Source organism: Vespa velutina, chromosome 24 (genome assembly GCF_912470025.1).
Source record: "Vespa velutina chromosome 24, iVesVel2.1, whole genome shotgun sequence".
Lineage (NCBI taxonomy): Eukaryota > Metazoa > Arthropoda > Insecta > Hymenoptera > Vespidae > Vespa > Vespa velutina.
In genome coordinates, this window is record NC_062211.1 from 1,802,065 (window position 1) to 1,827,985 (window position 25,921).

Consider the following 25,921-nt stretch of genomic DNA (forward strand, 5'->3'; position numbering starts at 1 on the left):
GATATTACGATTTATATCTTTAATATATAATATTTATTAAAATGCTTATAATATATTAATACCTAAATAAATATGTTATTGTTTGAATAATAGTTTTTTTAATAAATCGTGCACGTTTTAAGTTGTTTATATTTTTGTTTCAATGTATACATATCAATGTTTTGGTCACGTGTCGAAATTATCAAAGACGCGATTCGTCGATATTTTTCGTGTGAAAATATAATAAATTAAAAACAATAATAATGAACGACATACGATCCTCGTTGGATCATAGGTATATTTTATCTTCTTCTTTTAAATATATTCTTTTTTTTTTCTATTTTCTTTTTGTGTTATTATAATATACTGTCATCGTATATAATGTACAATGTACACGATGTATATAATATTTAAATATATACTTATACCGAAGATGTCAAAGTTGGGCCATTGTACGAAATTTATCTCTCAAGAGAAATGTCAAAAATATGTTTTGACATTAAGATCGATTGAGAAAACATAATCTTTAGTCAATTATGACAAATGGGATTTTATTTTTTGAAGATAAAAATTTATCACATCGGTAATAGGTTATTTCGAATTTTCCTAAAATTTTTCTTTTCGGTCATAATTCATATTGACAAGAGGACGATATTTTTTAGACATGAATTTTGTTTTCAAAGAAAATTAATATTTTTTAGATATTCAAAATAGCCATTTTCTCGTTCAAACTTTTGTCTTTAAAATGAGATCTTTTTCGTCAAAATCGATAAGTTATTATGCTTACGTTCTCGTTGCTGATGTAAATGGAGGTTATAAAATTTAGGACAATGAATGACAGCTTTATAACCTTTCACTTTTAAACAGAGATGGATTGTGAACACGATTTCTATGGCTATGTTAATTCCAAAAAATAGTTTATATTTTGCATTTATATATTCTATAAATATAAATAACATTATGTTAACCATAGAGTATTATTAAACTGTTAATTGGCATGAACTCATGTAAGATTTTATTTATGTTTGTTATCATATGGTATCATTATTGTTAAGGATAATATATTATTTTATTGATTTTTCTTTGTCCTCTTTTTTCTCTTTTTCTTTTAGGAAAGAATAGTCCCAATTAATGTTATGTTTAACATAACCTAATAAATTGAAAATTATATTTTTTTAAAAGATCCGAAAGAAAAATTTATATATATATATATAAATATATATATATATATATGTATATATATATGTATATATTTAAATATAAAGATAATAGAAATTAATCATGGATAATATTAATGATAATACAGTGAAAGTTGTATTTTTTTCTTTATTGTTAGATTTATTAGCATTTACTATGATATTACCTTTATTGCCAGCCTTATTAGATCATTACAAAGTATTGAGTAATAAAGGACTTTATTCTATGATATCTCATCATGTGCAAAGTTTACGAATACTTTTAAATGCTCCTGATAAAATTGATACTGTTCTGTATGGTGGTATGTATATTTTTTTAATAAAATTAATTAATATTAATAATATATATAGAAATATAATTTATGATATATTATTTCTATAGGTTTTCTAGGCTCTATGTATTCTTTTTTACAATTCATTAGTTCACCAATAACAGGAGCATTATCTGATACTTATGGACGGAAACCTTTAATGATTTTATGTTTAACAGGTATTACAATGTCGTATTTATTATGGGCACTTTCAAAAAATTTTGGCATATTTGTATTGGCTAGATTTGTTGGTGGTATTAGTAAAGGAAATATTAGTTTATCTATGGCTATTATTTCTGACGTTACATCCCCTGAGAAAAGAGGAAAAGCTATGGCAAGTTATAGAATATAATGTTAATTCTATAAGAGTAAATTCTTCAATTCTTTTTTTTTTTTCTTAATCACAACGTTTCTAGGCTCTAGTGGGAATAGCATTTTCTATTGGATTTGTAGTGGGACCAATGATAGGAGCATTTTTTGCATGGATTTCAAGTGGCAATAGAAATGAAACATGGTATATTGCACCTGCATTATTTGCTTCCTTGCTTGCTGCAAGTAACTTGTTATATGTTATTTATAATTTGAAAGAAAGTCTACCAGTTAAATATAGAACAAAGACTATATTAAGCGGAATGGTCAAATCTGTAATCTATATTAATCCTATAGATCTTTTTCAATTTACTAGTGTATCGGGATTAAACGACAAAGGTAAAATAAATAATAATTTACTTTTGTTCATTAATTAACAATAATTATTATACAAATGCAGTGGAATGTTTTATTTATTTTTAAATAAATAAAACATATATATATATATGTGTATACATATATATTTATATATGTCCTTTTTTCCATTTTTATTATACAAATTTTTCCATAATGATTAAAATATATTATTTTAGAGCAACACAATTTGAAGATGTTAGGTCGTACTTATTTTGTCTACTTATTTATCTATAGTGGATTAGAATTTACCTTAACGTTTCTTACTCATCACATATTTGAATTTTCGAGTATGCAACAAGGATGGATGTTTCTTGGAATTGGTTTAACTATGGCTATTTTGCAAGGAGGTTGGGTGAGAAGAGTTCCTTCGCATAAAACAAAATCGGTTGCAGAATTGGTAGGAAAAATTATTTTATATATAAATATATATATTTATATTATTTATTTATATATAATAAATTATTTAAATATATATATTATATACATATATGTAAGTATATAAATAAATAAAAATGTTTAATATATACATAGTAATCAATGATATATATATATATATTGTAGGGTTTATGGTTAATAATACCAGCTTTTGTATTTATTGGCTTAGCAAAAAATACAATGATGTTATATCTTGGAATATTTTTATTTGCCGTTTGTAAGTGCACGCAATATATCATTTATAATTATTTGTGTAAAGTATTTTCTTTTTTTTTTTTTTAAATCTAAAAAAGCATTATCTAAGATACATCATAAACTTTTTATATTTTAGCAACGGCTATGGTTGTTACTTGTATGATGACATTAGTCACAAAAATAGGACCAGAGCATCAAAAAGGTACAATAACTGGAATATTCCGTTCGTTGGGTGCATTAGCACGTGCAAGTGGACCAATCGTAGCTTCTGCAGGTAATTATAATATTATTGATCTTTCTTTTTGCCAGTGTATATATATATATATATATTTTTTTTTTTATTGATATCTATGCTGATATATAATTTTTAGGATTTTGGTATTTTGGAAGTACTACAACATACCTAACTGGAGCTGTTTTTCTTTTATTGCCACCCTTTATACTTCATATTATGAAGCCTCTATAACAAAAAAGGGACTTATATTAAACATATTTTTACTTATTGATATATATATATATACATATATACATATTTTTATATTTGCAAATTGCATTCACTGAAGTGCCCTAAAATATTATGTGCTGTTATACAAACAAACAAAACTAAATCGCTTTTATTAAATCGTCGTACGATCTATTTGTTTAAACGTACGCAAACACGCAACAATTTTTAATTATACGAATGTGTTGATATATATATATGTACACACACATACACACAGAAATTTTTATTATATTTTAACAAGATATTTAACGAAAAAAGTATTTTTGAAATAATATTATTGTAAGTATTTTCTTTTGTATAAGGATATTATGTAATGTCTTATAAAGATTTATTGAAACGTCAAATAGTGCAATATTTTTTCTTTTTACCGAAATACTTTCTATTTTATGAAAACTTTAATAACAATAGTGTTATTGCAGGAAATATAGAATATATATATATATATACACACAAAACCGGCACGTCCATATCTCATAAAAAAGAAAGTAAGTACCTTATCTGTATTATGAATCTTTTTACTAAAATTATGTTCATAAGGTAAACTATTTTTGTTTTTCCGATTTTACTTCTTTAAGATAATTTATTATGTTTTATTTATATTGTAAATATAAAATAATTTTATTTTAAATAAATTCAATTTTTACGTACTGTATGTAAATATAAAATATAAAATAATAATTTTACAAATCTTAAAACTTACAAATTCCTAAATATTCACCTAACAATTATATACAATAAACGGGATTTTTATGGTTAACGGGACTTTCATACTTTCACTTAATATAATGAAAAGATATTGAAAAATTTTTTTTTTTATTTTCTAAGAAAAAAAAAAGGAAAGATTAAAACAATACGAAATATTAATTATTAAATAATAAATATTAATGGAAAATATTTCGTTAAATGATTTAAAATTCCCGGTTAAAAATTCTGAATTTTCAATGGTTTAACATGTAATACGACATACATACGTGAACGATTTCATTGTTCATAAGAAATAATGAAAAATTTTAATAATTCATTAATAAAATTGTATATAACAATTTGTTAAAGATTCGAAATATTCTATTAAATCTAATAATTTTATGTCATATGAAACTATGAAGCTTTATAAAGTGAAACTCCCTTTTGAATTGTCGACCAATCAGAAAGAAGTATTATCATCACGTGGTACAGTTAGTGGGGGTACTTTCAAGGGATAGTTCGAAGTATTTTCTTAATGCTTGTAGCCAGTCAAGTAGCATTCGTCGTTCGTGCTCGTTGATTTTACGACCACTCATGCCATTTTTATTTATATGTAGTGTGGGGTAACGAAGTCGTGGAAGATCGTGCGAATGGTTTAATATTATTTGAAAGTAATATAAAATATTTCAATCTAGTGATGTAGTTTTAATTTGATAAACGATTGTATACGTAATAAGACACATTTCCGTAAAAATCAGCGTTATTATATTAACATAAACGTTGAACGGGGTAGTGATCACTGTGTATACGACCAAATTTTTCACGTCTGTGCTCAACATAAAATGGATTATCGCCAAAAGGTAAGTCTTAAATCGTTGAAATATTAACGAATGAATAAAAATCAAAGGACGCAATATTTAATTGTAAAAGTGGAAAGAAAAGAGAAAACTTTGTTCGATGTATATTTCCATATTTTTTTAATAACGTTAGCGTGAAGAAGAAGAAGAAGAAGAAGAAGAAGAAGGAAAAAAAAATATCCGTATAAACAATTTCTATGATTTGTTTTTTAATCAGTAATATAATTGCAATTGATATGTTTTAATAATGATAATATCATAATTTCCATCATATTTTTTTTTACAATTCACATGTGTTATATATAATTACTGCTAATATCATAAATTTTCATTATGTTTTTTTTTTACAATACACATGTATTAAATGTAAATTATTCGTATTAGCGTACATCCGCATTAATTTTATTGCTAAATTTAATATAATTGTAAATTAAATAAAATTATTGTTATATGATAATGTTTGCAGATGGTTTTGGCTTCACAACAAAAGTTTCATACTGATGATGACGACGATGAAGATTTAGAAGCTTTACGTTTAGCTGCATTACAGTCATTAAGGACTAAAGATACTTTGCATAATAAAAGACAATCTTTAACACAATTACAAAAAGTTGTCCCACAAGTGACACAAATTGCACGTCCGTCTTATAAACCACAAAGGTTACCAAGAAGGGCTCATTTCCATAATCGTCTTCAACAAAGACAGAATGGCGTAAGTTAATTTATTGAATAGAAATAAATTATAAATATTAATAATAATAATTTGATTATTATTTCATTCAATTGTATCATATTTTTCTTTAACAGAATTTATATTATCAAAGCCCTAGAAACCCTAATCTCATAGCTATCGTTCCTGTGGATGAACATTCTGAATTACAAAATATTGAAATAACAACTGCTGCGAATGTAGAAAAGACTGATACTCATCATGCAGGCATAAAAGTAGCAGGTAAAAGATATTTCCATTTGAAATGTATATTTATCCTTTAATATCAATTTAGATATAAATTTTCTATCTTTCTTTCTTTCTTTCTTTCTTTTTTTTTTTTTTTTTTTGTTTTGTTTTGTTTTGTTTTTAATTTCATTCAATTATATTCACAGAAGAATCAAAGTTTCATCGTTATAAAGATACTGGAAGTGGATCTGAGGAAGATGATCAGAAAAATCATACGAATAATTTATTACAATTAAAGGGAGAGTCTGTTAAAACTGGTAGTATAGAAAATGAAGATACTACAAAAAAGAAGGAGACTCAATCAGAAGTTATTGATGACTCGCAAAAGCATGAAGATGAGGAGGATGTCAATGACGATGACGATGATATACTTTTGATGGCTGATCTAGAGGAAGAAGATAGTTTAGAACGATTAATGGATGAGATGGAACGAGAAATGAATGTAGACAAGCCAATTGAAAAGAAAGATAAAGAAACAAATAAAAAGAATAATAAACAATGTGATGAGAATGTTATTCAAGAAACAAAAAAGAATGAAGAAAATGGTAATAGAAAGGAGAATAACAATCATGCTACGTCACTTACGATAAATGTTAGATGCGAAAGAAGATCTGTATCGCCGCATATAACAAGTGGAGTTTCTCAAAAACGAAGATCTTTATCCCCAAAATCACGAAGTAGTAGAAAAAGATCACCGAGAAGATCTCCACGGAGATCACCGTTAAGGCAAATAAAAAAGTCACAGAGAGAATTAACTAAATATAAATCTCCTGTAAGAAGATCTCCACATAGAAAATTATCACCAAGAATAAGATCACCCAGATTGTCGCCTCATTCCAGATCTCCAAAATTATTAAGATCTAGATCGCCAAGGATATTATCACGTTCAAGATCTCCTCCTAGGACAATTCGTTCTCCTAAAATAACATCGAGATCGCCTAGATTGACACGATCCCGATCACCAATTAAATTGTCATCTCAATCAAGATCACGTTCAAAATCTACTTCACCACGTCGATTATCTCCATCAAAGAGAATATCACCACGATCTCGTTCACCAGGATTTTCTCCTCGTAGAGGATCACCTCGTAGAATGTCACCGCCAAAAATTTCACCAAGAAGATCGCCATGGTCATCTCCTAGAAATTCTCCACGCCTTTCGCCAAGGCGAAGGAGATCACCTAAAGTATCGCCAAAAGAATTAACAAGAAAGCATGGGGGTACGTGCTCAGTGAGCCCTGATAATACATTAAATTCTTTATACATTAGAGAATCACCTCCTATGCATAAACGAAGATTGTCACCTGAATCTTATAGAGAAAAAACAAAACAGAAAGAGGAAAATTCTGATAAGATTGATTTAAGTGATGTTAAAGAAACGATTGATAATACAGTAAGTGATCCAATTTTGGAAGCACGAAGGAAAAAGTTTGAATCTACAAGACCAATAGATCCTGTACTTGCTAATAAAAAGATCAAATTAAGTAATGCTAATAAAAAGACAGAAGTTTTAGATAGAACTCAAACGATCAGCACAAAAAAAATTAATAAGTTAACAGACGATGATCATAATGTTAGAGATAGAGATATATGTTTGGATACAACTTATGAATTTGAAGAATTAGGTGATACAATGGAAAATAATTCTCCATTACCTATTAGCAGTTCGATCAATTCCTGTATAAATGTGGAATCTTCAAAGACAGAGAAAGAGAAGTCATCTAAGAAGAAGAAAAAACGTGATAAGGAAATATATCAAGTTGGAAAATTAAAAAGTGAATTGCCTCTGTCTGAACGTATTGGAAAAGATAAAAAATGTAAGAAAAGGAAGGATATTATTGCAGAAGTTCAAAATGAGGACGTAGATGCTATATTTGAAGATATTGCTGTAGACGAAGAGGGTGACTTAAGAGCTGAACTTAGTAGAAGACGTGCTGAACGATTAAACAGATCTGTACCAATTCAATCAGCAAGACTTGTACAATCAGCTTTCAAAGGAGTTGTTAATGAGTAAGTACATTTTCTATATAATTACATTTCAATTATTTTAATTATTGTTTTTCAAATATAACAATATATATATATATATATATGTGCATGTATCTATGTATTATCTTCTTACAGAGTTGTGAAAAATAATGCAAAAGTAAATCAGAGGCATGTAATCAAAAACGATGAGAAAGGTAATTATTTAATGAAAGGATAGAAAACATTTGTTTGTAATATTAAATTTATATAAAATCTTTTTATTTTATACAGTTAATCAAAAGGACGTCAGACGAGTTACTGTTGTTAGATCAGTTTCCGAATTACATGATTCCGGAGGTATGTATATGTTGTTAATCTTCTTTTTTCTTTTTTTTTTTTTTTTTTTTTGCATTTCATTAATTTCACATGGATATGCAATTATATACATAAATTTATTCTTTGTTGTGCTTATTTACAGATGAAAGCAATCTTGATTCAAAGGTCCCTGTACGTTTCAGGCTAGGCCTTAATAAACAAATTCAAGACACAAGAGAAACAAAATCACGGAAAACCTCAAAAAGACAGAATCGCAAGGTAAAGCACAAAACTAATTTGACTTTAACCAATCCAGAAAATGTTTTGTAGTATTATGTTGTTAATTGATTGTATAAAATTAAGCACATCTTTACTTTATATAAACACGATTTTAAGAGATAATTTCAATGCAAATTTGCACAACAACAAAATACCCTATATAATAGTGATATAATCATTATAATATAATATACATATACATATATATACACACATACACAATATATATATATATATATCTTGTGTAACAAAATATTATTTTTGTGAATCTCAACAAAAAAAAGTAGGTCATATATAGTCATTTGTATCTGCAACAAATAAAGTATAAAGAATATATATATATATTAAGTTGAAATATATTTATATATAGTCTGTGATAAATCACTGTTTTAATTGAAGTTAATTCTTTGAAATAGTATACAAAAAAAAAAAAAAACATTAAGATGATTTAAATCACATTTAAATAGACATTTTTCATATTAAAATATATTACAATATTAAAGTTTGAATTATTTGAGGTAATATGAGAAATTAAATGATAAGAGCAATAATATTCTGACAAATCCCAATTTTCATTTACACTTTATATCATGAACATATTTACACTTTATGTTATGAACCATGAACATGTATGACTTAATGAATTCTATGTTACAAACACTTTTTATTAAGGATTGTTTATTCTTTTATAATTGCAAATATAAAATTGACCGAGTTGAGATAAAATTTTGTTAATACTTGAAAAGCTTTCTTTGTTATATACAATACACATAATATATATGTATATATATGTATATGTAATTTTTCTTTAATTTAAGCATTAGACAAGATCAAACAATATGTGAAAATTAAAAAGTAAGTTCAGGTTTTAAAATTTATTCTAATATCAAAAATCATTACAATCTAATATTTAATTGTGCTATTGTAACTTCGTATAAATTTTTCATCAATGTCTACTTTATTTTTGTATTATTTAGATGTGATTATCAATACGCATATATAGGCATTAATTTAATTCTATGATATTACAATACAAATTTTGTTTATATATTATTTTTAACTCTTATAGTTATATATAAGAGTTTAAACACAAAAGCTTATGTGCGAATTTTCAATAATCCGTTTTGAAAAGTTTTGAATGCTTATACTATTTTCTATGTTATATCCTTATGTGTCATATTTTCATAATTTCATTATATCCCAGATAAATTTAATTAACAATTCTTGGAAAAGATAATGGGTGGGATAAATTACTAGAATGTTCAAAAATATATCTAATAGATATAGACACGTATAATAAAATGTCTATAAAAATGTTGTGCATGTATTATTTTATATATAATATTTTCTACAATAACGCATAAACACGTACCAAATGATATTAGGAAAAAAAAAGAAAAAGAAAAAGAAAAAAAAAAAAAAAGAAGAGAAAAAGAAACTTATATAAAATATAAAGTTAACTTGATTCCTTTATAAATATATTATTTGAATATAACATTAAAGTCTATCCTATAGAAAGGAAGCTTATTAAGGATTAATTATATTACATGTGATTAAAATAAGACTTTTTAATCTCTTATTTAAAATCAGGCTATCGGTGTTAAACCTTATGTAAATTTATCTATTATATATTATATATCGAATTAATAAGTTTTGAAATATACTGCTACAAATAATTTATGTACATTGAAAATATTGATAATACAAATATCTCTATATATTTTCTTTTAAATTTATAGTTACAGATACAACATGTATCTTATTAGTTATTGCACGAATGCAAATCATATGTTCCGATAAGAATTTTTTAATGAATATGAATATGTTAGAAAGTAGTAGCATACATAAAGAGAGCATGAAAGAGGTGCTTAAAATCGATTACACACACACACATACATGCATACATACATACATATATATATATATATATATATGTATGTATGTATGTATATGTATATATATATATATATATCTGTTATATTGTAAGTTTGGAAAGGTACAATATTCCAGTTAGGAAAATAAACGTGATCTCTTTTTTGTCTAGGAATAAAGTAAATCCGCGTTCATCTGATTGCTTGAATATTTAAACGAAGAGAATAAGGTGTCCATCTTCCATCATTTTTTGTCAACGTAGGAAGATGTAAGCATATTAGGGGTTAAAGTATATTGCAAAAATATACAAACATACAGTGAAGGATAAAGAGCATTGTGTTAATTAACGATAGACAATATCCAAAATTTGCACATCTTTATGTCTATTTGTATTTAGTTATTTATTGTTAAGTATTGCTATTAGATTCTTGATTACAATTATATTAATTCATCTCTGTTTTTTGTTGAAGTACGTGTACATAATTTAAATCAATCACTCATTTAATAAACAAGAATCATTAATTATCCCAAAGTCACCCTTTGTACACCTAAAACATGTAGTATTACATAGAAATATTGTATAATAATATTGTCTGTACATATATAAAGATAAATGGTATAAATCGATCAGTTAAAAATTGGTTAATCGTATAAGAAATATGTAGAATATTTTGTAAATTGCATTAATGTATCATTGTGCATCTCAAAAAATAATTTGTGTAAATTCGTTATTTAGATGGAAGAAAATCTGTTTGGTTGAAATTGAATTACTTATACCATGTACGTTTAAAGTAAATGGATACTGTGGATATATTCAAATTCGACTGATGAATATTATGCTATATATCAAAATAGCTACCTGCAAAATATAATTCTACGTCATAAAATAGAATTATAATTCATATTCATATTCATATTTTAGTAATAGATGTATATATATATTATATATACATTAGCGATATTAAAAATACTTTACAAGTCATAAGTACATATTCTCATCATATATATAAATATATAAATATATATATATGTATATATTTATATATTTATATATATATAAAGTAGTACTGTACTTTTTTACATATTTTTATGACACTTTTTAGGAATGTTAGTAATTTTTTAAAGTATTCAATGTAGCAATATTTGATTACTTATAAAGTGAGTGATTAATATTATATTTACTGGCATTTTCTTAGTGGATAATTATATAAAATAAATTATATAAAATAATAATATAGCGCCAAGAGTGTGCGCGCTACCAATGTGCAGATTCACAAGTTGATATATTAATATGTATATATAATTGTAGTCTTAATTGGAAAATTAATATTCAATATGCGAGTTGCGTACCTCATAGCATCTATGAAGGTGTAAGTGTTAATTTAATTCAATAAAAGAGAATTACATTTATTCAAGGTTTCATTCGCAAAAACTTTAATATCAAAGTTAGTCGATATAGAACTTTAGTATCAAAGTTTTTTACAGTGAAAACTTAGATAATACAATATTATTCGCTAATTACATACGTGCCTTGATTTGTAATTAATTTATCAAAGGTAAAAAAAGAAAAAAAGAAAAAAGAAAAAGGAAAAGAAGAACAACATCACGAATATATATTTTTTCACAATATTTTCTACCAAACTCCCTTGTACGACATTATGCTTCGGTCAATAGATTTACACGTTACAAATTTTATTTATACAATATAGCGCGTGTGTATATAAAATTATCAACTCTGGGAGTTGGCATAATAAAAAATACCTCTTGTATTTATAAATTGTCCTAACAGATTAATAAACCTGTTGAGATAATAAATTATATAATGTGATATAAAGCGACAATTAATGATTTTACATACAAATTATTGTAGAATAACACAGATGCAATTATAATCTATTTGATTATTTTATAATATAAGAAGATAATATATTATTTATAGTAAATATTATTAATTAGGTCAATCCAATTGTTTGTCAATTCATTCTTCTACTCTTTTATCATTTTAATCCTAATTATTATAGGAAAAAGTAAATATGTTTTTTATTTATATAAAAATTTATACTTACAATGATTTTAATGATTTCAATATTGAAATCTATTATGTGTATAATTTTATTGAAAATGTTCTTGTATCCCTTATGTCTATATATAATTTTTCAGTATTAATTCTAAATAGTTAAAATTATTTTCTGTGTTATTCTGCAATACAAATGCAATACAATATAAAAAGAAGTAGAAAACATTTGGAAACATAATAATTTATAAATATGCGCTCTATCATTACATTATTTAATTTAATCATTAAAATTTTTTTTATTTAGTAGTAAATGCGGATGGCGATATGAATACTTGTTGATATTTCATGTTAACTCTAAGAAAATCTTTATTTTTTACAAAGAACTTGATATATCTTTTATATTATATATAAACGATAAGACATTAAAGCTATCGTAACCATCTGTTATTTGCTACATAATTAATTATTACATTGCGTATGTATGGTTTTATTATATTCTAAATTATAAAAATTATATATATATATATATATATATATATATATATATATATATATATATATATATATTTATATTTATAGTATCTATAATATAAATATATATATATATGTGTGTGTATATGTATATATATATGTATATATATGCATATATATATGTACATATATATATATATATATACGCGTTTATGTGTGCGTGTATAGATTTTCGATGAAGGGAAAAAAGAAAGTGCAAAAGAATTTTTTGTTTAGACTTAACGAGTATAATATATAAAATTAAAAATTCTGAAGTAATTTCAGTAATGCTTGTTTCTCGCGTTGCTTCGAATTAATAAGAATCTCTTATTTCAGAAAAATACGGAATAAAAATATTTTTTATTTATGAATCAATCGTTTTTTTTTTTTTCTCATATAAAAACCTATGTACTTAATATATTAACCATATATTAATCAATTACATATATGTATACGTATATATTAATTATGTTTTCAATAAATTAAATATTAACTACATATACTTATACATATATATAGAATATAGAATATAAAAGATGTAAAAAAATTAATTTCGAACGTTCCTACAATTGAAAATATCATCGATTTAGACAATTACAATTATTGTACATTAATAGTAAATAATATCAATTGATGAATCATAGTTTTCATAGCAAATAATTAATTTGTTGTAGGGTATCGTTAAATGATATACATAAAAAAAATAATCATATATAAGCAAATGTTTAGAGAATTTCCAAAGGTAATAATATTTAGAGTTACAGAGAGTTAACTTCTTCTTTTTTTTTTTTTTTTTTTTTTTTTTTTTTTTTTTTTTTTTTGTAAAGCTTTAACAAAGAAAAAAAAAATACAAAGTAAGTCAGTTAAAGAAAGCATAGTTTTCATTATAAATTAATTTGACCTAGTGTATCATTAAGCAATACTATACATAAAAATAATTATATATATATATATAATAAAGTTTAGACAAAAAATTCTTTATAAAAAATGAATATTAATAATAATAACGACCTAGTAGAGGGATTGGCTTGGTTTTCTAATGTTAATGAAAAGAAAAGAAAAGAAAAGAAAAAAAAAAGCTTTTACCATTAGATGAAGGAAGCTTTCCAATGAAGAATAGATAAGCGCAGACGCGGTAACAACATTGAGGAGGGGTTGGTGGTGTTGGTGGTGGTGGTGGTGGTGGTGGTGAACGAACGGAGGAGACGATAGCAAGCAAGCCCGGTAATCAATGACACGCCAGGGTGCTTAGAACCGTTTCTAGAGAATCGAGATAGTAAGCGTTCCTCGAACGCGTAGAACGGAACAACTTCGTCATTCCCCGCGTTCGGTCGTTTCACGAGCTTTTCTAAAGCTTCTTTAAAACCAGAGAAAAACTAACCCAATAGTGATAACAATTAACGCTTTAACGTCAACCTATAAAATTATCCAATTACATATCCTTTACTTTCATAAATTTCATTAATTTACATTTGGCACCGTTACACATACATACAACAGTCTTAATATTCAAGGGTGGTTAAAAACAAGAAAAATTATTGTTATTAGATTTCGTTAATTGGGCAGCCATAAAACGTTCCACGTATCCCACGAAGAGGAAAGAGGTTGAAAGAGAAAAAGAAAAGAAAAGAAAAGAAAAGGAAAGGAAAGGAAAGAAAAAAACGCGCGTTATCTTTTAATAATAATAATAAGAAAAAAAAAAAAGAAAGAGAGAGAGAGAGAGAGAATCTGACCCGTTTTACTTTTTTCTCTTTTTTTTCTTTCTTTCTTTTTTTTTTTTTTTTGACTTTCTTTCCTTTCCCTTTTATTGCTCTTCTGTGTCTCTTGTTTTTTTTTTGTTTCTTTTTTTCTTCCATAAAAATACATATATATATATATATATGTATGTAGATGTAATATATGTATATGTATATATATATATATATTATATCCGACATCGTGGGTGTGTAACTGTTCCTCATCGCCGATGATTATTGTCTCTCATACTGGTTTATTATAATGAAAGAATAAATAAGAGAGAGAGAGAAAGAGAGAGAGACCATGAACGATGGAAGGTTCAAATTTCGAACGCAGCGTAAACTTCGAGGAGGGGCGTAAAGAAGGTATGTCAATTTTGTTCTTTTCTGCATCCCTCTCTTCGTTCTCTAATTATTGAGAATTAGAATCTATGGCTACATATGTACATATATATATATATATATATATATATATATATATATATATATATATATAGCCATTGCTTGAAAGAACGATATGTTCTATGTAAAAGGGTAACTTAATAAGATGTAATAATTTTCGTTTGAATGAACGTGTCCCTCTTTTTTTTTTTTTTTTTCTCTCTTATCTACACGTTCCATTTAAATGTTAATCATCATACACAATATACGCGTGCGCGCATATATACGCACATACACACACACACACACACACACACGGATATATATATATATATAATATGTGTGTATGCGTGTGCGTATATGATTTATCATTTAGAGATTTAATCGTTAAATAAGTATGTAGAGAGTTTGATCTAATTGTATAAAAGTTTTATGTATATATATATATATATAAAAAGAAAAAAAAGGATAGGAAAGAAAGGTGTGTTAGCAGGATGAATACGTAACGCCTGTTATTGCATGTGATTTTATTGCAATTGCTTTCTTTTTTTTAATTCCCTCCTTTACTTTCTTTCTTTTATTTCTTCTTCTTCTTTTTCTTCTTTCTTTAATCTTTTCTAAAATACTTTTAAAACATAACGGCAAAGAGAAATTGTCCTCGTTGTGTCCTCGTTGAAATACGTAAATATGGAAAAGAAGGGGAAAAAAAAAAAAGAAAGAAAGAAAGAGTTAATGCCAACTATTGTTCTTCATGTGTGTGTGTGTGTGTGTGTTAAAACGAGAGAACAAATTTCTCTTAAAATTTTCTTTAATCGGCCATATTTCTCGTGTCACGCGATTCCGCAATAAACATAAGTTATTAAAGATGTATAAAGCCCTTTCGAACGTCCATAGTTTAAGTGTTTAAAAATTTTACTTTTTCTTTCTTTCTTTCCCTTTTATTCCTTTTATTCTTTTTTTTTTTTTCTACTCTTTTCTTTTCCTTTTTTTTTTCCCTCCCCTTAACAAAATTACATTTCAACAGAATTTCTCGAACGGAATTCTTGGAAATTCATTGGAATCTTGTAAAGTTACCTTCTTCGATCACGATTTATACGGCATCATAAAAAGGGAGGAAGGAAAAAGAAACAAAAATTAAAGGAAAAAAAAAAAAAAACTAAAAAAAAAAAAAAAGAAAAAAGAAGAAAGGAATGGGGGAAAAAAATATCATCGTTGAATCCAAACGATCGCATTGTACACCATGCGAAATTTGTTTCGTGCACGCTCTCATGCTTATTAGTTACTTATGCGGTTACATGATCAAATGATAGTAAATGATCAAATAAATATGTCGGAAATGAACGGAGAGAGAGAGAGAGAGAGAGAGAGAGAGAGAGTGAGAGAGAAAAAAAAGAAAATAATATTTAAAAAGTTTTAAAAAGCTTCGCTTCGTGCTTCAATTTCGCACCAAAGAAAAGAACGCACACACAGACACATACACACACACACATATATACACGCGCGCTCGCACAGACACACACCACACACACACACACAGGTATCTTACCTTGTTTTTTTTTTTTTGTTCTTTGTTCCGGAAAACGGTAAGTGTCACGAAATATAAAATTCAAACGATTCACAATGAACGACCATTGCCATGACTCTAACGATTCGTAGAGTATTAATTATCTATCAAAAAAAAAAAAAAAAAAAAGAAAAGAAAAAAAAAGAAAGAAAAAGAAAACAAAGAAACATGTATTATAAAAATCTTCTTTCTATAGCATTTCTCTCGTCTCTGATTAATTAATTATTATTATTATTATTACTATCATTATTTCCATGATAATTAAAAATGATCAACGTTACAACGTCGAAGTGTAGTAAAAAAGAAAAAGAAAAAAAAAATAAAAGAAATTAAAATTAAAATTAAAATTAAAATTAAAATTAAAATAAATAAATAAAGGGAAATGCAGCAGCGTACATTTTCAAAGTGTAAACTTCGAATTTCATTCATTCGTTCATTCAAAAAGAAAAAAAAAAAACTTACGTATCTTCTTATATAACGAAGTGATCCATTTATAAGGACGAATGAATTTTTTTAGAATTCAGAGTGAAATCGTGGAATGATCTAATCGCTATTATTACTATTGCTATTACTATTACAATCATTACCACTAAAACAGATTTCTTTCACGTGCCTTCTTCTTCTATTTCTTCTTCTACCATCACATTATTATCATCATCATCATCATCATCATCTTCTTCTTCTTCTCCTTTTTCTACTATCACATTATCATCATCATAATCATCATCTTCTTCTTCTTCTCCTCCTTCTTCTACTATCACATAATCATCATCATCATCTTCTTCTTCTTCTTCTTCTTCTTCTTCTTCTTCTTTCTCATCTTCTTCGGCGAATATTCATCTTCCATTGCCTGTGGAACGTTCTTCTCCGCACTATTTCATTTAGATTAATCATCGTCATCCAATATCTGGATATGCTGAACGATACCGTGTTAAAAAATGTTTCAAAGAGGAAACTTAAACATGGGTAGCGGAAGTGTCGGGGAAGTTCCAACGATATTTCATCCCCGACGATCTCGTGCACCAAGTATAGTCCTTAGCGAGGATCAACAGAACCATGGTCCAATTGCCAGTCCTATTCAAGTTGTGCTAGATTCGACAGGTAAGTTTAAACAAAAAAAAACAAACAAACAAAATATAGGGCGGACGTATTTACAGGCAGATAACTTAAATAAACGATAATCCATATTACATATATATATATATATAAGTCAGATGCCTCAGATGTTTAAGTCAATGTTAAGATGTTTAAGTTTTTTAACGTAATCTCAATTATTTCCGTTTATTGTCGAAAGTTAAAAAAGGAGAAAAAGAAGAAGAAGAAGAAGAAGAAGAAGAAATTTATATGATCGAATAGAATTTTGAAAGGATATTTTTTATTGTCGCCAAAAAAGTTACCACCTTTAAAACCATATAAATTTCTACTTAATGTTCTTACTCATTTTCTTTTCTTTTTTCTGTTTTTTTTTTTTTTTCTTTTCTTTTTCTTTTACTTTCAATACATTGTAAACTTAAGTGAGTCACCTTATATATGTATGTATATATATGAAATAAAAATGAAAGAGAAAGTAGAAAAATTTATTTCATCTCAAATATGACTTTTCTACCAGTCTTACGTTAAGAGCATAAGAGGCCAACAGGGAATAAAACTTCTTTTCCCAACCTTTGGGGGTGATGTATTCTCTTCACAGTACCGGCATTTGTGGTAGTTATGATTTAAAGAACTTTAGAATAGAAAGTATATATCGTTTATGTATATATATATACATATATATATATATCTGACGTTCATAAATTATGTATATATATATTTGACGTTCATAAATCATCGGGCAGTTTGTATTAGTATAGAAAATAACTTACATTATTCTATAGAATCTATCAGATCAAATGAAATATATATCATCGGAGCTGTCCGATATGAATCATGAACGATGGTACGTATATGTTATACGAGAAGTTCATATTCGCTTTGATTTTGCAAACTAAATGGCAAAAGAGAGAGGAAGAGAGAGAGAGAGAGAAAGATAGCTTTACATTCTTTGCATTAATAACAATTAAATGGCTGGGTTAACTCTTTACGGAGCACTTTTTTTCCTAATGGAGAAAAATCACAAAAAAAAAAAAATATGTTCGTTTAGTCTCTGTACAATAGCACCGCTTATTGCTATTCATTGATCCATACATACATAGATAGTATATACATATCTATAACGATACATTAAATATCTTTTATTGTTTCACAATATTGTTTTGCTCATCACTTCATTATTATGATTCTATTATAATAGATATATTCGTTCAAATGTTTTTTATTTTCTTTTTTTTTTTTTGTTATAGGGTGCGAACAACAACAAGGCTGTAGCGTCGCCGGTGGTTGTGGTGATTCAGCGTCCAGCTGTAGATCATTGGAAACAAGTGGTAGCGGTGTAGGTTCTGGGACCGGTGGTACTACTGGTATCGCTACTGGAAGTACTGGAGGACCTGGTGGTGGTGGTGGTGGTGGTGGTGGTGGTAGTGGTGGTGGTGGTGGTGGAGGAGGTGGTGGTGGAGGAGGAGGTCAAGGACACGGTTCCTTAAATCAAACTCAGTCTACGTGTAACGTGACAACACCATCTGTAGCTTATCAACAATCCAGACCGAACAAACTCTCGGCCTGTTATGCATCCTGTTGTGCGGAGTCCGCGAAAAAAGTATTTCATTTAGAAAATGGAAATTTTTATAAAATATATCTCGTATTGTCGGGCCCATAAGTCCATTGTTGGAATCATTCGGCACATTGATATTATATATCGTTTTTATATATCCGAAAGCTTTCTTTCTTTTTTTGTTTGTTTGTTTTTTTGCTTATACTCCAAATAAATTTTAATTTGGATGGACGAAAATTGAAGGTGAACGATAAAAAATTCGTGCATCTGAGAGAAAAAAAAATATATATATATATATTTATTTATATAAATAGAACATATCTAATATTTCGTTTCTTCGATTATTGCAGATATATTTTGGTGTGTGCGTAACAATATGTGTGACGGCGAGCTGGGTTGGAGCAACCCACTGTATAAAATATTTATACTTTCATAAACCAACGAGCCCTAGTTATACATCAGCATCGAATGCCTCCGTAACCGAGTCCCGTCATCAGCATGTAATTAAACACGGTGCTTCAATTCTTTAAGAAACTCTATTGTCTATACTACCAAAGAGGCCTTTATCAACTTTCTCACTTTCACATTTTCATACAGTTCTGTCTTATTGTATCTCGATATCCTTTCTCTACGTTCGAATATAATTTAAATACGATACACAGGATTAGATATATATTTAAGATTTAATAAAATTGAAATATCTTATTATCTCATTGGGACTTGAGTTAGTTCTTTAAAAAAAAAGAAAAGAAATAAAAAAGTCAACAAATAATTTCTAAACGATCGATCATTTTTTAAATGACAAACAAATATTCTAACGTAAAATAATCCTTTATCTAGATCTTAAAAAAACATTTGATTTATCATTAAAACACTAACATCTATATAATATCTAATTTTAGACCGTGCTTCCATACAACGCACCATTCTTCACAACATGGTTCTGCACTAATTGGGAAGTATTATACTTTCCTGTTTACTTTATATGCCGTGCGGTTAGAACGAAATGCACGACGCCATCCGAAATATTGGCAGAAAGTCTTCGTGGATTTCGTGACAAGGGTTTTACCGGTGGACGTTTCCTCGTTAAATGTAGCCTATTTTGTGGGCTTTGGGTTGTTACCAATTATATGTACATCTACTCGTTAAGGATACTTTTGGCCACCGACGTGATGGCACTGTTTGCAACGAACGTTTCCTGCGTTTATCTTCTCTCCTGGGTTATCCTTCATGAACAATTCGTTGGAGTTAGGGTAAGTGTTATAGAAGATACGTATAAAAAAAAAAAAAAACAACAAAAATTTATTGTAATGATTTATCAACGATAATAATGCTATTATCAACGATGCGGCAATATTTGAACACATAAAAGAAAAAAAAAAATATATATATATCCCTAATTGTGCCTGTGGTATATAATAGGACACTACAGGAGCAATTTTGAGCTGAATTAAAAAACAAATTTGCGCGTTACATGATTCGTGAATTTTTTTTTTCTTTTTTTTTTTTTTTTTGAATTGAAAATTATTTATTCTAGTATTAATCAGTGAGATATTCAAAAGTATTTGAATTCTTTAGCGCAATCAACTTGAAATTATATTGAAGTATACACGATTAGGAATATACATATATATATATATATAAAATAAACAAAAAATGTGTGTATATATAACAAACCTTGAAATTCATTGCAGATAGTGGCAGTAATCCTATGTAATACTGGGATCGCTCTTCTAGCATACATGGATGGTATAACAGGGAGTCCCACATTGGGTGGTGTAGTTCTAGCAACCACAGCAGCAGCCGGATCCGCTGTTTACAAAGTAACGACTCTATGAAAAACATTCGACCATTTAATTGAAAGGATATATATATATATATATATATATATATATATATATATATATAAGGGATATAGAATAGAAAATCAAATCAAAATGAATATATATATTTCTTTCTCTTTTTTCTTTCTTTATCTTTTTTTTCTTTGTCTTTTTTTTCTTTTGTTCTTGATTATTTCTTTCAGGTGGTATTTAAGAAGGTTATAGGGGAAACGACATTTGGTCAAATGTCATTATTCTTTTCACTGATCGGCCTATGCAATGCTGCCCTATTATGGCCGATATGTTTGGCACTTTATTTCTCGGGTGCTGAGAGCGTGCATTGGACACGATTACCATGGGCAGCTCTTTTATCAGCCAGCATACTTCATTTAGGTCTGACATGATGCATTGATTTCTTTCAATTAATTTCCTGTACTCCTATATTTCTCTCTCTTTCTTTCTCTCTCTCTCTCTCTCTCTCTTTCTCTCTTTTTCCCTCTTTCTATCTCCCCCCCCTTTCTCTCTCTCTCTCTCTCTCTCTCCCTTAATTATGATGCTGGTGGAGGATGATAACCAATCAATATTTAATGGAATTAAAAAAAAAAAAAAAAAAGAAATCTTTTAGAATTTGTCAATTAAGTAAGTATCTCTCGTTATGTGTTACAGTTGCAAATATGTTAGGAAACTTCAGCATCGCACTCACATATGATCTATTCATTACACTTGGTCTAATAACAGCTGTCCCCGTGTCCGCAGGTATGTCACGTAAAAATATATGCACAAAGGATCATATTTAATAGCCTTCACGTTCTTTTTCTTTTTCTTTTTCTTTTTTTTTTTGGCATTTAACGCACGATCGATAATTTTTCTTTTCTTTTCTTTTCTTTGCTCCTTTTTTTTTTTATTTTATTTCAGCGAGTTCGTAAAGAACAAAAAGAAACAAAGCAAATAAGTTATCAATGTATATACATATACGTATATGTGTGAGTATATATATATATATATATATGTGTAAAAATCATTGACTCTTTTGACATAAAATAATTAAGGTTGATCATTTTTCAATGATTTGAATCTTAAAAAAAAAAAGAAAGAAATAGAATAAGTAATTAATATGTATATATATATATATACATACATTATGTATTAAATATACAATATGCATGTCATTTGCTTATCACTTAAACGATCTTTCGAAGGAGGATAAACTGTTCCTCAGGAACTTTATTTAGATAAAACTTTTATAATTTTTATATAATCTAACGAAGTTCCAAGGTAAACGGTAATACAAATTCGAAGATATTAATCAAGGAAAATAATAAAAAGAAAAAGGTAGGAAAATGAAGAGAAAGTAAAACAAAATTGAAAACGAAAAAGAATAGAAAAGAAAAAATATCGACGATCAAATATGTTAGTAATCGTCCCCGTTGAAATGATTGCATATAGCTCTGGATGTCGTTCTTTATGGAGCGCACTTCATGGGCATGAAGCTGGCCGGAATGATCTTCATTGCTGTCGGCTTCTTTCTCGTGATGTTCCCAGACAACTGGCCCGATTACATAACAAGACTCCTTCGGTATGCACACTATGACATTTTTTATTATAAAGCAAATTATGTGGTATGCACTTTATTATTAACAAAAGTATATATTCAATTTTCTTTAATTATGTTTAATTATTATTACTATTATTATTATTAGCATTTAGTTTTTGATCTTTTAGTGATCTTTTTCTCTATCTATCTATCTATCTATCTTATTTATATAATTTATATATATATATATATATATATATATATATATATATAAAATATATGTGCAAGTATTATATATCAAATGATAGATATATAGATATAAGCACAAAAATATTGCCCACGTATGTGCACATACACCACACATTTATATTCTTGCAAGAATATGATATTGTTATTTTTGTTTAACTATTCTTTAGCACTTAGAGGATAAGAATGTAGTCTTTCACTTAAGTAGAATATGCTTTGTATTTATAATGGATTGCCTCATAGGAATATTCTCTATCTATCTATTTATCTATCTATCTATCTATCTATCTATCTATCTATCTATCTATCTGTCTATCTGTCTATCTATTTATCTTCTTCTTTTTCTTCCTTAAAACGCGTCTGTATTATAAATATTTAATGTGAAAAAGGCATTCTTTCTCCTTTATTATCAAAAAGTCGATTTAAGCCATAATGAATATATATATTTCATAAAATGTTCTTGTAATTTTATCGAACGTTAATCAATATATTATTATCATTAATAATCACGCGGAAACGAGGTGAAATCAAATTGAATTAATATTTTACAAAGTGTTAAGGTCATTTTCACTTGACAACAATTTTCAAATCATTCTCTTATATTATACGTTAATGTATTGACAAGAAGAAAAAGAAAAATAATGAGAAATTATCTAATTTTTTTTTTTCTTTTTTTTTTTTTTTTTTAAACGCGATGAATTATTTACAAAAATCAATCGAGTCAAGCATTAAAGTTTTAGAGATTTTCTTTCGCATGTAGAACCAATTTGCGCATCCGTCGGACATTTTTAGGATGTTTAAAAAAACCAAGCATTGGTATTGTTTTACAGGATGCCCGGAATATGCAACAGATTTAAAGTGTAGTTTAAAAAAAAAAAAAAAAAAAAAAAAAAAAAAAGAAAAGAAAAAAAAAGACAGAAAAGAAAATAATAATAATACAATAAAAAGAGAGAGAGATAATGTATTTTAAGCATTATTGATGATCATTGATCATATAACTATGCGATGAAATAATATATTTCTTTTTTTATAATTACCTTAGACGACACCACCTCATAGATTAAAGTATTCGATTTTTTTTTTTCTCTATAAATTTTCTCTTTTTTTTTTCTTCCTTTCTTTCTTCTTTTTTTTTTCTTTTTTTTTTCCTTTCTTCTTTCTTAATATTCTCTATACAGTTATCACGTTAGAAATAAAATCTTATATCGTGTTATATAAAATTTCTTTATGTACATTATATATATATATATATATATATATATATATATATATAAATATATGTATATGAATATATAAATAATCTTTACATTATATTCGATAAGTCTTGCAAATATATTCAAGAGTTAACATTAATAATACGTACATATATATGTATATATATATATATATATATATATACATATATATATATATATATATATATATATATATATATATATATATACATTGTATTGACGAATGAATTGTCGAATTATTGATTAAGAAAAAAAAAAAAAAGAAAGAGAAAAGAAAAATAATTGAAAGAAATTAGAATATTATAGTAAAAAAAAAAGACAAAAAAAAAGAAAGAAAGAAAGGAAAAAAGAAAAAAAGAAATACGTCTGCCGAGTAAACTTCCAATTAATTCTCCTAGCTAGCTAATTGAACCACTTTTGAATTGCGATTAACAACAATGAGAAAAAAATAATTTGTCTCGAATGTATAACGAGTCTGAAAAATAAAATGAAAAGGAGTCAAGAGTTCACCCTTCCTTCCAGCATAAAAAAAAAAAAAAAAAAAAAAGAAAAAGAAAAAAGAAAAAAGAAATAAGTACAGTCAAACGTATCAAAGATAGGATATACTTATATGCGCGAGTATTAAAATAATAGAGAGATCTTTTATTTTACACAACGATATAATTATTTCTTTCCCGTTTTAATATTAATTATTAATTAAAAAAAAAAAAAATATATATATATATGTATATATATATGTATATATATACATATATATATATATATATAACACACAAGCCGAATTGCTTGTTATCGCTTAAATGTGTTATGTGTGAATCGACATCGACACTTCATCGCTCGCTTCCCAACTATCAGGATCCATTATATGCTGTTACAGAAACATAGTCCTCATGAGTCACAATACAAGGTAAGAAAATACATAATCGCCTAATAACGTCTCTAGCTATATTGGCAATACTGAAAATTCATTTTCATTTTGACTAGATGTATATATGTATATATGTATATATGCATATATATGTATATATGTGTGTGTATGTATATAATTCCTGGAAAAAGAAAATTTATTAATAACATAATTAATATTTGCAAGAGATACGTATAAACCAAAAAAAAAAAAAAAAAAGAGAAATTGTTATACCTTTATCAAAATGATTTTTATAATTTGTGAACGAGATTTGTCGTAAATCATCTCGAAAAAGAAATGATCGATGAAGTTATGTTTGTTTTGGTAAAAGGAGACAATTTTTTTTCTCTTTTTTTTTCTTCGTTTTCGTTCTTCTTTTTTTCTTTTTGTTTTTTCTTTTTTTTTTTTTTTTTTATTTTCATCATTAAACATTTCCTTATCGAAGCAACGAATGAATTTTCTGTATAGTACACAAGCAAGGACAATATAAATGGCGGCATGATTTATCCTTTTGATTTAAAAATTTTGTAAAAATCTCTTCGTACACGTAATGATACGTGCTGCTTGTGCATATGTCTGTCTGTCTATCTGTGTGTGTGTGTGTGTGTGTGTGTGTGTGTGTATGTATGTGTGTGTATATATCTCTGTGCATGTGCTTCCTCCAAAAGAAAATCAATTAGCATAATCTATCTCTCCTCTCTCTCTGTTTCTCTTTCTGTTTCTATCTTTCTCTCTTATTCACACTTTTCTCTGTTCACTATTATTCTTTTGACACAAATCAATCGAGCAATCACAAATTACTATAGCTTTAACTGATAGCTCCATTCACACGCTTAATCGATTAATTAATACATTACATAAATACATAAATACATATATATCATTTTTTAATACTGAGTTATATTATAACGATGTTTGTCCATTAGCAATATTAATTAATTAATTAAATATAATATATAACTTTTTGTTTCTCTCTTTCTTTTTCATTTTTTTCTTTTCTTATTCTTTTTTTCCTTTTTTCTTTTTTCTTTTCTTTTCTTT

At 26.8% G+C, this 25,921-nt stretch overlaps 3 protein-coding genes across 19 annotated transcripts in view; all 3 read left to right on the plus strand.

The window, feature by feature from the left end:
- The first annotated feature begins 241 nt into the window (after nucleotides 1-241).
- LOC124956859 (major facilitator superfamily domain-containing protein 10) lies at nucleotides 242-3,685 on the plus strand. 8 transcript variants are annotated; one of them, XM_047513185.1, is made up of 9 exons: nucleotides 333-562; nucleotides 681-986; nucleotides 1,092-1,477; nucleotides 1,558-1,820; nucleotides 1,903-2,194; nucleotides 2,389-2,609; nucleotides 2,774-2,864; nucleotides 2,979-3,116; nucleotides 3,214-3,685. In XM_047513185.1, the coding sequence occupies exons 3-9, from the start codon at nucleotides 1,261-1,263 to the stop codon at nucleotides 3,306-3,308; spliced, it is 1,317 nt and encodes a 438-aa protein (XP_047369141.1). In that variant the 5' UTR covers nucleotides 333-562; nucleotides 681-986; nucleotides 1,092-1,260; the 3' UTR covers nucleotides 3,309-3,685. The 8 variants fall into 8 exon arrangements, with proteins under 8 accessions (XP_047369145.1, XP_047369141.1, XP_047369142.1 ...); XM_047513189.1 differs by lacking the exons at nucleotides 333-562; nucleotides 681-986 and adding an exon at nucleotides 242-274 and having other exon boundaries at nucleotides 1,316-1,477; XM_047513186.1 differs by lacking the exon at nucleotides 681-986 and having other exon boundaries at nucleotides 334-562; nucleotides 1,316-1,477.
- A 903-nt stretch (nucleotides 3,686-4,588) lies between these two features.
- On the plus strand, nucleotides 4,589-12,297 carry LOC124957017 (protein SON-like). Of its 2 annotated transcripts, XM_047513595.1 has the most exons (8): nucleotides 4,589-4,891; nucleotides 5,355-5,600; nucleotides 5,696-5,840; nucleotides 5,993-7,856; nucleotides 7,971-8,029; nucleotides 8,106-8,171; nucleotides 8,293-8,408; nucleotides 10,453-12,292. In XM_047513595.1, exons 1-8 carry the CDS (start codon nucleotides 4,874-4,876, stop codon nucleotides 10,456-10,458), a joined length of 2,520 nt encoding a protein of 839 aa, XP_047369551.1. In that variant the 5' UTR covers nucleotides 4,589-4,873; the 3' UTR covers nucleotides 10,459-12,292. The 2 variants fall into 2 exon arrangements, with proteins under 2 accessions (XP_047369551.1, XP_047369550.1); XM_047513594.1 differs by having other exon boundaries at nucleotides 8,293-12,297.
- Nucleotides 12,298-14,040: 1,743 nt separating this feature from the next.
- LOC124956898 (putative thiamine transporter SLC35F3) overlaps nucleotides 14,041-25,921 on the plus strand; it is a 17,175-nt gene continuing 5,294 nt past the window's right edge. For 3 of the 9 annotated variants that reach the window (XM_047513273.1, XM_047513277.1, XM_047513280.1), the window contains exons 1-10: nucleotides 14,698-14,909; nucleotides 17,374-17,589; nucleotides 18,828-19,180; nucleotides 19,486-19,635; nucleotides 20,038-20,388; nucleotides 20,830-20,958; nucleotides 21,162-21,351; nucleotides 21,625-21,714; nucleotides 22,405-22,534; nucleotides 24,851-24,880. In XM_047513273.1, coding sequence (XP_047369229.1) covers nucleotides 17,427-17,589; nucleotides 18,828-19,180; nucleotides 19,486-19,635; nucleotides 20,038-20,388; nucleotides 20,830-20,958; nucleotides 21,162-21,351; nucleotides 21,625-21,714; nucleotides 22,405-22,534; nucleotides 24,851-24,880 — 1,586 coding nt within the window. In that variant the 5' untranslated portion in view covers nucleotides 14,698-14,909; nucleotides 17,374-17,426. Of the gene's footprint in view, nucleotides 14,412-14,697; nucleotides 14,910-17,373; nucleotides 17,590-18,827; nucleotides 19,181-19,485; nucleotides 19,636-20,037; nucleotides 20,389-20,829; nucleotides 20,959-21,161; nucleotides 21,352-21,624; nucleotides 21,715-22,404; nucleotides 22,535-23,568; nucleotides 23,928-24,850; nucleotides 24,881-25,921 lie in introns of those variants that run through there. The other 6 variants (XM_047513275.1, XM_047513278.1, XM_047513279.1 and 3 more) reach the window with 4 other exon arrangements.